Source organism: Fusarium subglutinans (assembly GCF_013396075.1).
Source record: "Fusarium subglutinans strain NRRL 66333 chromosome Unknown NRRL66333_c0000441, whole genome shotgun sequence".
NCBI lineage: Eukaryota > Fungi > Ascomycota > Sordariomycetes > Hypocreales > Nectriaceae > Fusarium > Fusarium subglutinans.
In genome coordinates this window covers 1-13,974 of record NW_023502504.1, presented here as the reverse complement: position 1 = coordinate 13,974, position 13,974 = coordinate 1, and the positions used below count along the sequence as shown (strand labels likewise).

Here is a 13,974-nt window from a genome sequence, read left to right as displayed (position 1 = left end):
AAAAATAAGTATTATATTATATTATATTTATTATAAGACCTTATTAGCTATACCTTACGTATTGGCTATAGAGATATTTAACTTTTTAATAGTTTGGTAACTATTCTAGTTAACTAACACGCATATTTAATATTGGCATTTAAACCATTCGCGATCCTAGGATATAACAGGCTTTGCGATGTTTTTGCAATACGACCGGGTTTCTTGTGCTCCGGGGATGGCCGTTTTGCAGCTTTCCACCGAGTACCTCGAGAACATACCGTATCTACCATTAAAATTCATCACGACTGCTTCTGTTTTTTACAAGCTACTATAAGCCTCATACTATTACGGTAAGACGTCATTCCTTACGAAGGCCTGGTCCTTGTAGAGGCACAATTAGGCATCACAGAGCTTCTTTTATTCAATACAGGTCATTTACTAGCTTCTAATCAGTCAGCTAACTCACCTAACTCACGGGCGTGCAAGCCGCAATGAATATTAACAGTAGATACGGTATCACATTTGGTTCAGAGACATTTCTATGGAGTGAGGAGAGCATAATATCCATCCGTGCTATAGCGCCGATTTGTGATACAAGAGATATAGACAAGCGACTGAGGCATTCTACATGAATATGATTCCCTCCCCCTTCTTCACTTTTGGGTTGCACGCGGTTCATCATGAACTGGTATGCGCCAATAGATGTCAATAGCTTGGATGATAAAATCCTCTCATACGGACCTTCGCCGATGAATATCACGAGTATAAAAGCTCAAGTGACCTAGACCAACGAGCTTGAGGATGAGTTGAAGTTGTTATGAGATGTATGTAATGAGTGGCTGCAGAGGAAACTTATTGCCACTAGGCCCGGGCCTGATGTTACTCACACCTAGAGACCGTATATCAACAGTCATGAAGGCTGGCTACAGTGCTCACGACATTCCAACAACTACTGAGCCTTCGGGTGAAATGAATTGACCAGGGACGAAGGGTTTTACTCGTTGAACCATCATGAAAACTGGCAGAGACTGATGTTCTGATAGTTGCCTTTGGTCTGTAAGATATTCGTCTGGCCTCAGTGCTACGCTGGCGATATGCCATAGATAGGTACTCTGTAGGTTACAGCACATCGCTCTCATTTTGCAAGGTTTTGTTACAGGGGCTTGCTGAAGTTCTGTGCTGTGCCCGTCTGATACTACCTTACCGTTGACAACATGCATTAAATTGGTATGGGCGGGGATGGGCAAGCACCGGTCATATACAGTGCATGCACCCATGAAATCTCCTTTGTAAGGTTGGGATCCTGTTGGCCGTTGGTTGTCCGTTCTAGCCGTTATATTGAGCGAAATACTGGGGCTTGACATAAAAATCTCCGGGTAGAGCACGTAAACCCTGGTTATCGTTGTGGCCCTTGCAGTTGGCCATCTCATAGATGAACCAACACGGTGAATGACAAACCAACACACATGGCATCCAGACAGATGAGGTCAAAATTATCCCTGAAACTTTTAAGCGATTGGATAGAATCACTTCAAAGACTCCTCGCCCAACATGCCGGGAACTACATAGTAACTCATGGGCTCAAAAAGTTCAAGTGGATTTTGGTGAGAGCATGTCATGGTGTCACCCACATAAAAGTAGCGTTGATATGTGGGCCAGTTAAACCTTCGGACCGCCCCGCGCTGGGCTTAATGAGGCAAGGAGGAGCTGGTAGGATGTGGGTGAAGAGTTTCATACCCTTGATGACTGCTCAACTCAGCGGTTAACGCTTTGAATTAGTTGGCCAGAGGATACAGTACATGGCATCATCACCCCTCACTACTACCGCTTGTCTTACAGTTCTTGCTCGCGGCGGGCGCTGAGCGGCCCAGGAGATTCCAGCAGACTGGTGCATCCCAGCCTCCCAAGAAACGGCCCAATATACCGGACAGGGCCCATACCCATTACATTGCTTCTGTCGCACTTCGATTCTTCTCGCTTCCCCATATTCGCCCGGTCCCCTGTTTTGGTTGTTGGTTGTTGGTTGTGTTGGTTCATCATCTGCATTCTATACCCGGTATACTCCCTTTCAGGTTCATTTTCGTCGTTTCATTGTTTCCTTTGGTTTTGTATTGCCTGCTTGCTAAGCTACCTGAGGCTTCAAGGCCTAGCACGATTGCTTCTGTGGGCGGAGGAGACGTGTTACCATTGCGGGGTTGGACTTCGTTCAACGTTGTCGAGATGAGAATTGGGTGTCTACAGTTTGCACCTCATGTGGGAGATGTAAACAACAACTTGAACCGCGCGGATTCAGTTCTGTCCAAAGCGAACCCAGACGATCTGGATCTCCTTGTATTACCTGAGCTAGCATTTTCTGGTATGCTACAAATCCCGTTGACTGCGAGATCCGCTGACAATTTTCAAGGGTACAACTTCAAGTCGTTACAAGACATCGCACCCTTTCTCGAGTACTCTGGATCCGGCATCACGTCCCTTTGGGCTAGGACCGTCGCTCTCAAATACAACTGTGTCGTAACTGTAGGATACCCCGAAAAAGTCGATCTTTCTGCGCATTGGCCGGCAAATCCTGAATATTACAACTCCACTATCGTCGTGAACTCAGAAGGCGAGACAATAGCCAATTATCGCAAATCTTTCCTATACTATACCGACGAGTCGTGGGCACTAGAAGGTGATGAAGGGTTTTTTGAAGGCTATATCACGGGCCTTGGAAACACTTCAATAGGCATTTGTGAGTATTATCCCTTGTTGAAATTAATCAGTCCTCAAAAACTAACAATTTCAAAGGCATGGACCTCAAGTGCGTGTAATACTCAGCAGCAGATAAATCAGATATGGCTAACAATGAAACAGTCCATACAAATACGAAGCACCGTGGGATGCATTTGAGTTTGCTTTCCATGTCCTTGAGGCCGGGTCCAACTTGGTCATCGTGTCGATGGCGTGGATGTCAAGAGAGGAACCACGCAAGTTTACACGCATGCCCAATGAGCCTGACATTGAGACTTTGACATATTGGGTCACTCGCCTTGAGCCTCTTATTCGCCAAGATACCAGAGAAGAGATCATTGTTGTATTCTGCAATCGCTGTGGCAACGAGGAAGAAGTCCTATATGCCGGAACCAGTGCCGTCGTTGGCATTTTGGACGGCGAGGTTAGGGTCTACGGGCTTTTGGGACGAGGAGAAAGAGAACTGCTCGTGGTGGACACAAATGAAAAGCCTTACGCCAAATTGGTACAACGACCTGAGACAGGCCGTAGTGCGATAATCGAAGTGCGTGGGAAGCCTCGGGAGCAAGAACAACCAGATGGAGACAACAATATCGACAAGCAGAAAACGACCGAATCCGCTGCACATACTGAACAACACGACAGTACACAGCTACCTGAAGCTCATGAGAGTAGGGGCTTTCAACCATCGGGACCTAAGGTCGCTGCTCATCCAATCAACCGAGAACTCCCGCTGCGCTCAAGACTTTACCAGGAGCCACTGAGCGAACAAATACACACCTCAACTGCAAACCTTCCTCAGCAGCTTGACCTCAAGAAGTACCACTCTTTGCGCTCTCCAGGGCTCGAGGGTTTCAGCGTTCCCACACCCTCAGCTCCTAGTCCAACTCCCCAGGCTCTTCGGCCACGACTAATCATCCCTAAATCACCACGATCCACAATACACCAAAGTCCACAAGGATCCCCTCCTACTGCTACTTCTCTGAGGTCCGATAGATCAATCCAATCGATTGACTCCGCGATGTCTGGCGCATCTGCTAGAACAGTGACATCAAATCATCGTCCTCCAGAAGAGAGTACCCCTTATCCGGACAGTGCGCTCCCTACTGCACATCCATCAAGCTTTTCGAGGCTAAGAGGCCAACTGCACGGCAACGATTTTACGTTACCAAACATAGATAATTATTCAAGCCCAAAGTCAGACTTGGATTCAATGTCTGAAACAGCTCGCTGGCTTTGGAACCCATCAGAGACTCTTATCGCCACACCTGCTTCAGCAAGCTGGGTTCAAGAGACACCAATTGGGAAGAAGCAAGGGGCGTTCCCTTGGACCAATATAAAAGCTGAGCCGCGCCCCCAAAGCACAGACACGGTGAGGGATGGCAGCAAGCTCGCAGCTTTTGTTCACAATTCGAGGGGGATCGACTCTCAGACACCCATGAGCAATACATCTTCGAACTTGACTAATGGCACAATTATCTCGGACTCATCCCTGATCTCACAAAGGGCTATCAAATCTGAATATGGAAAGACTGTGTCATCCGTAACCACCTCACGCCAGCCCGAAAGATCCAGCTATTCCAGGACGCACGAACGAGCTCGGTCTTCAAATGAGTACCATGAAAGCCCCAGTAAAGAAGTATCACAACAACCAGTAGTAAGGACTCGGCGCTCCAGTTCGCGAGTCTCATGTGGAAGTGAATACTACCGAGAATCTCAAATCGGACACTCGATTGATGAGCGGCTGACAGCAAAGTCTCGCAGTCGCAGTCGCCATACCCACCAAACGTCCACGGACTCGAATCTAGATGGAATTATGATACCTCTCGTTGCAAGCCCGAGTATTCTTTCAAACAGCGAAAAGGGGAAACATGGATCGATCTCGCCATCAGGCAATGATCAACGAAGAGGCTCGATAGCCAGTCCGAGTCAAACTTCGGGGAGAATAGGCCGCCATAGACATGGTTCTACCACTGACGCCGTTTCAATTCCATCCAGCTCCAGAGCCGCAAGCCGTGGTCGCCCACCAGGACCCAGAGATTTCCCTCGGAGTGAACGATCACACGAAGCGTTCAAGTCACCACTCCGCTCGCCTTCTACGGACTCTACTCGAAATGAAGTCCTCCATAGTCGTATCGAGCATTCTGAGCCGCGCGGACAAAGTCGTTCTAGCCACAACTCTACTAGGCATCAGTCCCGACATCGATCCCGTGGAGGAGATAATTTCGAGAGATTCGAAGCTATAGTTTGTCCAACATGTCCAGTGCATGGAAGATCAAGCTCGAACGGTGCCCAGAGTGTTCCCATCCGTTTAGCAGTAGACTCTTTGCCTCAACGTGGCCACTCTGCTGATCCTCCCCGCTTTCCAAATGGCGCACACCCGGAACAGGAGATTCTCCAACCAGTTCAAGGCCTCGATGGCTTAGAAATGCTGAGGAGATACCAAGAGGATCAGTCAGAATGCATCCTTACACCCGCCTCAAACTTTAGTGAAGTGTTTGAGCAGAGTGACCGCAGCTCCTCAGCAGCTACCTGGGACACAAGCTCACCAGAGCGGTCCCCGAGCACCCCCTCATTCTTCAACCCAGCTCAGACCCCCAGGGCCATGGTATTCGCTACGGACGATTCTGACATTGAGGCAATGCCAAACGGCGGTCTCAGTGGTGACCCTGTAACTGGTAAAGCTTCTGCTGCGACCGAGCAGCCTCACCCAACAGTTGCTTCATAAAGTGAATTATTGTAGTCAGAATTAGGTAGTTACCTTGATCAACATACGACAGATTCTTCACTTCTTGAGCGAATACTTTGAGCATGTCCTTCCTACAGTTCGAGAATGCGTTGCGTTTTATTGAAAGCGGCGAGGAGTGAATAGGTCTATGAAATGCAAGATATCGCACCTATAAATGACTGCTACATGACATTGCCACGTCTGCCTTATGTGCAGCATAGACTTTTGCTTTATATATAAATCTTGGATAATTCGCCCATTTCATTGACTTATCTTCGTCCGATAGGTAACTATGCTATGTATTAGTTGAAGGAAAGGGCACAGCCTTATGGAGAGCTGCTGTTCAAGGAATGACTAACCATAAGATCCCTAGGACTGTGTGATGTGCCGCTCCTATGATTATTCAGCTCTCCCAATGTTTCAAGTAGGTCGAAGGCCATAGTAGTGAGGGTTTAATTATCCTGTATGATATGGAGTAAAGTTCCCAGCTTGGCTGTCAAGCTCAGTGTCCATGCAGGGAATCCCGGGAATTGAGCCGAAAAATACGACTTTGAATTACTGAAGTCAAAGATGATAAGAGCTTAAGGCAAGTATATTTCTCAGTTGCAATGGCAGGGTCTGATTGCTGGAGGGAGCTTAAACTAAGCGGATATGTCGTATAGCCCGCAGTCATTTCATGTTTATCTATCCTAGACTCGCCTGTTCTCATATCTCGAACGTCTGATGAGAACATACAATTTGTGTAATTGTCCTAGAGAGCCACGAGATGCACACGGAAAGGTATGGCATGGTGCTGGCGGAAGGAGAACGAATTCCATCTGTAAGCACGGTTGATTCGGTAGAATTGACCCTCTCCCATGTGCCGCAGAGCAGTATCCGGGAAAGGACGCTAGGCAGGGGGCGGGCTCAAATGGACAGGGGTTGGGGATTGATCATTGAACCTGTAACCGCCGAGGCTAGTGTGAAAAGACCAGGGGATCTTGCAGCTTAGCTTAGATGGGGTTGGCGGTTGTCGTGATAGCGATTGTAAGTGGCTGGTTCCCCTCAGACACTATCCTCCAGACTCGAAGCTGGGGTTGAGGAAGAGACCTCACCTGTCGAAGCCGACCAATCCTGGCGAGGAACACTGTCGATTCTTACCGCGAACCAACTATCACACTTGAGGATGCAGAGGCTGGAGGAAGAGGTGGGACTTTGTCCCCAATCAGATATGAACTGTTTGTGTTCACTGCATATGCGCCTCTGTAACCATGGCGGTGCGTGCGCTTGACACTTCTTATCACCACGCCATTTCAAACTCATCACTCGCATCACTCATATTCCCTCGCCATTTTGAAGCAATTCTGTGCATCTGTAACCGCGCTGGAACAGCTGATTCTTCCCATTATTACTTCGTCTTCAGCGCGGCACAAGAAGCGCCTTTGGCACATGTCATATGTCACGCATGCCACGGCCTCTTAAGCCTGAGAAGTGGCCGGGTCTGATATAAGAGCTGGGTGCGGCCGATTGTCAACTGGCCCCCAAAGACCCCTCAGAGGCGGCAAACTTCGTCCTACTGCGCTCACACAACAAAATCCTGCTTCACCTACCGTCTTGACTGGTGAAAAAAACAGCGGACCCAACTACTACATCGGACTCCGTTATCTTCAGCTTGGCTTCTCATCGGCGGCCAGACTGACTGGAAGGCTTGTCCTACCACTAAAGGCCATCCACAACTCGACCATACAATTGACCGCCGGCTTCATCAGCGATGCATGGTTTGGCATTGATAACAACAGGCCTGACCCTGCTCGGTCCAGCTGCTGCAATTCTTGTAGCAGACAATTCTCCCTGTGGAACAGTATGTGGCAATGTACTCGATGCGACTACAAACGACGATGTCGTCTGCCAGGAAGGCGATTATACCAGTGGCGCAGGCATTGTATTTCAACAGTGCCTGACGTGTGAGCAAAGCAGCGACTACACTACTAAGAACAATCAAACAGACCAGGAATACTACCTCTGTAGGTTGAGATTTTACGTTTCAGCATGAAAACCGAGGGCTGACCATCTCTAGACAACTTGCGTTACGCAACCTCGTATTGCCTCTTCGGAATTCCTGACAATAATAACACAATAGACACACCTTGTTTGACCTCGTCAGTGATATCCTTCTTTTGTACCCGACTTTTGTCTAATACTCGACAGAAAAGCCTGTGGACCGTTCCGCAACGCTATAGTATACCGCAACTTATCTTCAGACGTCGAAAGCTACGACTATTGCGATAATTGGCCTATCCACGACACAGCTGATTTTATTGGATGTACCGAGTGCCTCCAAGTAGGCGACAACCATTTCCTTGCCAATTGTACGTCTGCTGACAATAAATTCTCTCGCTGGCTCATATACTGACCATAGGCAGTTATCACTGTTCTTCAAGCTGGATGTGAACAGAAACCACAGCCTGGCACCTTGGTCTCTACAGAAGGAAGCATATTCTCTAGGGACGACGTCAATGTCACAGAGCCCACGCCAGTTGCTTCCGTGAACCCAGATTGGCTCGAACAGGGTCCTATTAGTCTCGGTGCCAAAGTGGGCATCGCCGCTGGAGGTGTGGCCTTCATCTTATTTATCCTTGGATTTTGTATCATCTGGCGTGGTAGGAGACGAAGAAGGGCATTCCTCAGCATGCTGGAAACGAAACACAACAATTCCTGGCCTACTCCACTAACTATCCCTCGAGAAACTCGCGACACTCCTCTCAGCCAGAAGCCACTAAGAAGCTGGGACGAATCGCCGGTCAGTGTCCGATCCGAGCATCTGTTTCCGCACCATGTGTCCCCATACGCCTCGCAGTATAACAGCCCCGTCAGTGCAACTGAACTCAAGCTCGCTCACTGGCCAGTCATGGCCCCCAACCAACAGATGACTCCGGCGATGAACAGCCAATCACAGTTTCCCCAGATGTTCCCTTCAATGTATCATCCAGATCCAAGCAGCTCCCAGATAGGGGTTGCTTTGGGGGGAGATGACTCATCTGTCAACTCAGGCAACTCAAAAGGCAAGGGCCCCCAAGGGGAAGAGTATGAGATGACACCCGTGGAAAATCCTCATGCGGGCATAGGGATATATCAGACCGGCGTCAACCCCTATGGAGAGTCAAGTCGAACGACTGCTCCGCAGTCAGGTTACTTTCCAGAAGGGCTCACCCATATGAACCAGTCATACGGATACCATAACCCGTATGGACATCTCGAAGATAATGGTCGAATGGGTCGTGACCCGTAGGCTCGACTGTGCTACGAGCCTGATAACATATTTGCGGCTCTGTTTTTTTCTCCTGTTAGCTTGGCGTTGAAGGCTGGAATACCACTATTGATATGTCACGATTTGAACTGAATGAAGTATATATATATACATATAGCTCCACTGCGGACTTGCACTTGCAGGATGATGCACAGGACAGTCTAGATAGAGCACCTAATCTTGAGAGTTCCCACTGAAAGTCAGCTAGTATCTTGATGCATATCTTGAAGTCTTCGCTGTTGTGATGTCTGTCGGATGAGTGAACGTGAGAACATGACTTGGTAGACCCTAGTGGTGGCTGCTGTGGCTAAAAGCCGCCGAGGTAACCAAAACAGGATTAGTGTTAAATTGCCGCCACACACCGGTCGCAGCTTCCTCCGGTCCCCACAATGAAATCCGGCCAGAGAAAAAAAAATTTGGAAGCTTCCAACAACACCGGGCAAGACACTGAGGAAACCAACGACTTGCACCTTCCGTTTCTTCCCTCCTGTCGCAAAGAAGCACCTGCCGCGCTTCACCCGGTATATCACACAATCTCCAAAAGGGAAACTACATTCCGTTCACAATGTCCAAGGACGTCGCGGTCGTCAAGAAGACGACAACGGAGGAGGAGGAGTACACCATCAAGCCCCAGGCGACCACTCCTTCTCTTGACACCAGCCAGTGGCCTCTGCTGCTCAAAAACTACGACAAGCGTGAGTTTCCAGATGCAATTCGATGATTAAAGCGCGTTTTTGATATTTTCTGGTGGCTTGCGGTGCCTCAATTGATCCCTTATTCGAGATTCAAAAGGCTAACCGATATTCTTCAAAACTTGCAGTTCTTGTCCGAACAGGCCATTTCACTCCCATCCCCAATGGCTGCTCTCCCCTGAAGCGCGATCTTAAGCAATACATCAGCTCTGGTGTCATCAACCTCGATAAGCCCTCTAACCCTTCCTCACACGAGGTCGTCGCTTGGGTCAAGCGCATTCTACGGTACGAAAATTTTCCAATCAAGAGTATCGCGTCAAAGTGCGCGTCCAAGTCGAACTATCTACTAACGATGGTGCCTATAGATGCGAAAAGACTGGACACAGTGGTACCCTCGATCCCAAGGTCACTGGTTGCTTGATCGTTTGCATTGACCGTGCCACTCGTCTTGTCAAGTCCCAGCAGGGTGCCGGAAAGGAGTATGTGGCTGTCATCCGCCTTCACGATAAGCTGCCCGGTGGCCAGGCTCAGTTCGCCCGCGCTCTCGAGACTCTCACCGGTGCGCTCTTTCAGCGCCCCCCTCTGATCTCTGCCGTCAAGCGTCAGCTCCGTATCCGAACTATCCACGAGAGCAAGCTTATCGAGTTCGACAACGACCGACACCTCGGTGTCTTCTGGGTCAGCTGCGAGGCCGGCACTTATATTCGAACCCTCTGTGTCCACTTGGGTCTTCTTCTCGGTGTCGGTGGCCACATGCAGGAGCTTCGACGTGTCCGCAGTGGTGCCATGGATGAGTCCAAGGGCCTGGTCACTCTCCACGATGTTCTCGATGCCCAGTGGCAAATGGACAACACCCGCGACGAGTCTTACCTTCGCAAGGTTATCTCTCCTCTTGAGACTCTCCTGACTTCTTACAAGCGACTTGTTGTCAAGGATAGTGCTGTTAACGCCGTGTGTTATGGTGCCAAGCTCATGCTTCCCGGTCTTCTTCGATATGGTAAGTCCTCAAACGATAATGCATGTTGCAATTCACTAATTCTCGGACAGAGTCTGCCATTGAGCATCATGAGGAAGTTGTTCTTATGACCACCAAGGGTGAAGCCATTGCTCTAGGTATCGCACAGATGTCTACTGTTGAGATGTCCACCTGCGATCACGGTGTTGTTGCCAAGGTCAAGCGCTGCATTATGGAGCGCGACCTCTACCCCCGCCGCTGGGGTCTTGGCCCTGTTGCCCTTGAGAAGAAGAAGCTCAAGGCTGACGGCAAACTCGACAAGTACGGCCGCCCTAACGATGCTACTCCTGCCAAGTGGAGCTCCGAATACAAGGATTTCAGCACCGGCGATGCCTCTGCCGCCGCCGCCGCCGCCGCTGCTACCGCTCCTGCTAAGGCCTCCGAGGCTGAGGATACTCCCATGGAGGAGGCTGCCACTCCTTCTTCACCTGCTGCTGATGACAGCAAGGACAAGAAGCGCAAGAAGCACGATGGCGAGACCGCTGAAGAGAAGGCTGAACGCAAGCGAAGAAAGGCAGAGAAAAAAGCGGCCAAGGCTGCTAAGAAGGCTGCCAAGGGCGAGGCTATGGACAGCGACAGCGACTAATGGATTTCAGGCCAAGTTTGGGTATGGGCCAAAATCTGAAGGCAGATCTTGATACCCGAGATGTAGGTTCTGCTGGCAAGGAGAGGTCTGCTTGCTGTACCATATTCTTGTTCTCGTGCCGTTTTTGGCTGCTTGAAATTGTTTTTGGGGTTATTATGGCGTTTTTGGTTCGAAAATCCTTGGTAGGAGTAGATGCAAGGCACTCAATGCAAAGCACGATAAAACTACTGCATGTCTCTGTGGGAATCGTCTGTCTAGGATCTGTGAATGTATGAGACTGAATCATGTCTATCTGCCGTAGTTTATGCTTGTGACCGCTGTGTGTAAGGACTGATGCATGGTTGGGGTACACTAACACATGACACATAATGTAGCGGTCACGTAATACGGTGGCTCTTGGTGTGTTACAGTATTGTTGAAATCCGATCTGAGGTCCCATCGTCATGAAACGTCCATCAAGTCTGGGCAATGCATGTGTTGTCATGAGGCTACTGTAAGTATGATGACACATTTTCTGGACACGAAATAATTGAGAGCATAATGTACCTTAGTCTAGTTGAGTCAGGGTTCCACAGAACATTGGAAAGTCCCTGATACGTACGGTCGAGTAACAATCCAACCGCCGTTGTTGTATTAGTCGCAGATAAAAAAGGAACCAGTCTTGGCCAAACAAAACATTGGACCTGGGTGGAAACATTGGACGAATCAGGCTCCAGCAACGCATCTCGAGTAACAGCTGTCCCTGTTTCATAGTTGAAGGAGTGGACTTCCACCGCAGCAACCTGTTCGCTAAGCAGAGGACTCAAGTCGCGGCAACTCTGTTAGCCAGCGCATGGCACAGCATAATGGCGAGGGATATCCTGGCTTGGGCGTTTACTTGGACAGGCTGAATTTTTGGTCCCTTCCTTTGCCTGCTCCTATTAAGATCAGGGATGGCCTTAAGATTAGACTGTTGTCAAGAGAGCGTCTAGTTGGCCGTTTCTGTCCTGCATGAGAGTGTATTGGCAGTAGTGAGTGGTGGAAGTAGGTCCCATGGCTTGGCCTGTGGCTGTAAGAGTAGAAGTATAAAGTGAGGAAAACTCGGAGGTTAGTTGTGCGTTTGCTCGTCTAAGGTTCTGATATCGAAAGTTTCTTCTCCCGGAGATCGATACGAGTTTCTCATATATGAAAAATACTTCCAACAAGACCCGTCATTGAATCAGAAGCCTATCTACACTTTGCAGGCGTATTCGACTCAAACTTTCTTCTGCAAAGTCTGTTTTTTCCCCTTGGGATATAAAACTTGCCAAGTTCTCATCTGGGTCAAGGATTCACAACTCAACGTCAGAGCGTGTTGATCACTTAGCCTTCAGCTTTACTCGGACCCAGTGATCGACTATACATGACATCGAGATTAACTGATACCGAGATTGAGGCTCAGCTGAACGATTTATATGCTGCAGTGCCAGCGTCCCAGGAAGGGTTGAGTTCAGAGAATATGCCCGTCATGTCCGCTTCATCGAGCCCCTGGGGGCGAATCATCTTCTTCATTCTCTCAATCTCTCTTCTCGACAATGCATCAGCCCTGCCAATAAACAACTCGTCTCCTGTTCTTCGACCTTTCATATTACCACCACCAAAGCAGCACTTGAGTCCAAGACATAAAGGTCGCGGAAGGTCTTTCTCTCCACGACTAGATATCAACTTCCCCGACCCATGCCTTGTTCAAGACCAAGACGACCACTGGGTGTCTTTTGCAACAAGCGGCGGTGGTCACCACATCCAGGTTGCTGTGGCAGATGATGTCTTTGGCGAGTGGACTCATCTCCAGCAAGATGCCCTCCCTGGAGATGGATGGACGAGTGGCAGAAATTATTGGGCCCCTGACGTGCGGAAACTGGAAGACAACTCGTATATAATGTACTTTTCTGGGGAACTTCCTGAAGGTGGACATTGCATCGGAGTTGCACGATCCCACAACAGCACCGGCCCATATGTAATGGATCCTGAGCCATTCGCCTGCCCACGTGACGAAGGCGGCGCAATCGACCCGGCGGGTTTCTTTGATGAGTCCACAAACAAACGATATGTCGTCTATAAAGTCGACGGCAACGCTCTCAACGACGGCTCGGGAACTCCCATCCGACTCCAGGAGGTCTCGACAAAGGACGGCTCCACACCGATCGGCAAACCTGTGGACATCCTGGACCGGATCGCCTCCGAGGATGGGCCCCTGGTTGAGGCTCCGAGCCTGGTACGGACAGAGCAGGGCAAGTATCTGCTCTTCTTCAGTAGCCACATGTACACAGGCGATGCCTATGATCTCAAATATGCCATCAGTGACCGGGTCGAGGGCCCTTACAGGCGGGGGAAATCTCCATTTCTCAAGACACCAACTCTAGGCCTGAAAGGTCCTGGTGGAGGCACAAGTTCGGAAAACGGACAGTTCATGGTGTTTCATGCGTGGTGCGGGAAGGGGAAGAGATGCATGTATGCCATTGGATATGGACTTGAATACGAGTAGAATAAGATAGAACCGGCACCGAGAAGGAAATCTTCGGCAGTTTTGGCGTTTATGGGACGGTTTTTTTTTTGGATAAACTTATAGACTAGATCTCAAATTGATTCATTTCATATGCGCTTTTCTTCGTAGTCGTTTCCAGGTGTGATGTGATGATGATGAATGAACTTTGTGATGACGGTTACAGCCTAGAGCCAGCCTTAATTAAGCGCTGGGGCTGCTTGGGCCCCTAAAGCTAGTAACCGCCCTGAACTACACTGCCGCTTCCCCTGTATCTGATTCGCTGCTTGTAAAAGCCATCTTCTGGCACTTCCAGGCACGAACCAATGAGGCCACAGAAAATCTTCCGTAAACAGGCTCTGTCTGGTTTGTCTCAGTTCACCACCCTTCCTATGTCTCATACACACAACTTAAGCGCCCCTAGGGGGGGAAATAAAACACCGAACTCGAGATCA

The 13,974-nt window shown here is 49.2% G+C and overlaps 4 protein-coding genes across 4 annotated transcripts; all 4 read left to right on the top strand.

The window, feature by feature from the left end:
- Positions 1 to 2,202: 2,202 nt before the first annotated feature.
- FSUBG_13951 (n-terminal amidase) lies at positions 2,203 to 5,440 on the top strand (the record flags this gene model as incomplete). Its single annotated transcript, XM_036678896.1, has 4 exons — positions 2,203 to 2,338; positions 2,387 to 2,713; positions 2,770 to 2,782; positions 2,836 to 5,440. The coding sequence occupies 4 exons, from the start codon at positions 2,203 to 2,205 to the stop codon at positions 5,438 to 5,440; spliced, it is 3,081 nt and encodes a 1,026-aa protein (XP_036530589.1).
- Positions 5,441 to 7,190: 1,750 nt separating this feature from the next.
- FSUBG_13950 (uncharacterized protein) lies at positions 7,191 to 8,708 on the top strand (the record flags this gene model as incomplete). Its single annotated transcript, XM_036678895.1, has 3 exons — positions 7,191 to 7,443; positions 7,681 to 7,788; positions 7,843 to 8,708. 3 exons carry the CDS (start codon positions 7,191 to 7,193, stop codon positions 8,706 to 8,708), a joined length of 1,227 nt encoding a protein of 408 aa, XP_036530588.1.
- Positions 8,709 to 9,291: 583 nt separating this feature from the next.
- On the top strand, positions 9,292 to 11,019 carry FSUBG_13949 (centromere microtubule-binding cbf5; the record flags this gene model as incomplete). Its single annotated transcript, XM_036678893.1, has 4 exons — positions 9,292 to 9,421; positions 9,547 to 9,703; positions 9,784 to 10,415; positions 10,466 to 11,019. 4 exons carry the CDS (start codon positions 9,292 to 9,294, stop codon positions 11,017 to 11,019), a joined length of 1,473 nt encoding a protein of 490 aa, XP_036530587.1.
- A 1,486-nt stretch (positions 11,020 to 12,505) lies between these two features.
- On the top strand, positions 12,506 to 13,522 carry FSUBG_13948 (endo-arabinase; the record flags this gene model as incomplete). The annotated part of the gene is made up of 1 exon (XM_036678892.1): positions 12,506 to 13,522. One exon carries the CDS (start codon positions 12,506 to 12,508, stop codon positions 13,520 to 13,522), a length of 1,017 nt encoding a protein of 338 aa, XP_036530586.1.
- Positions 13,523 to 13,974: the final 452 nt, after the last annotated feature.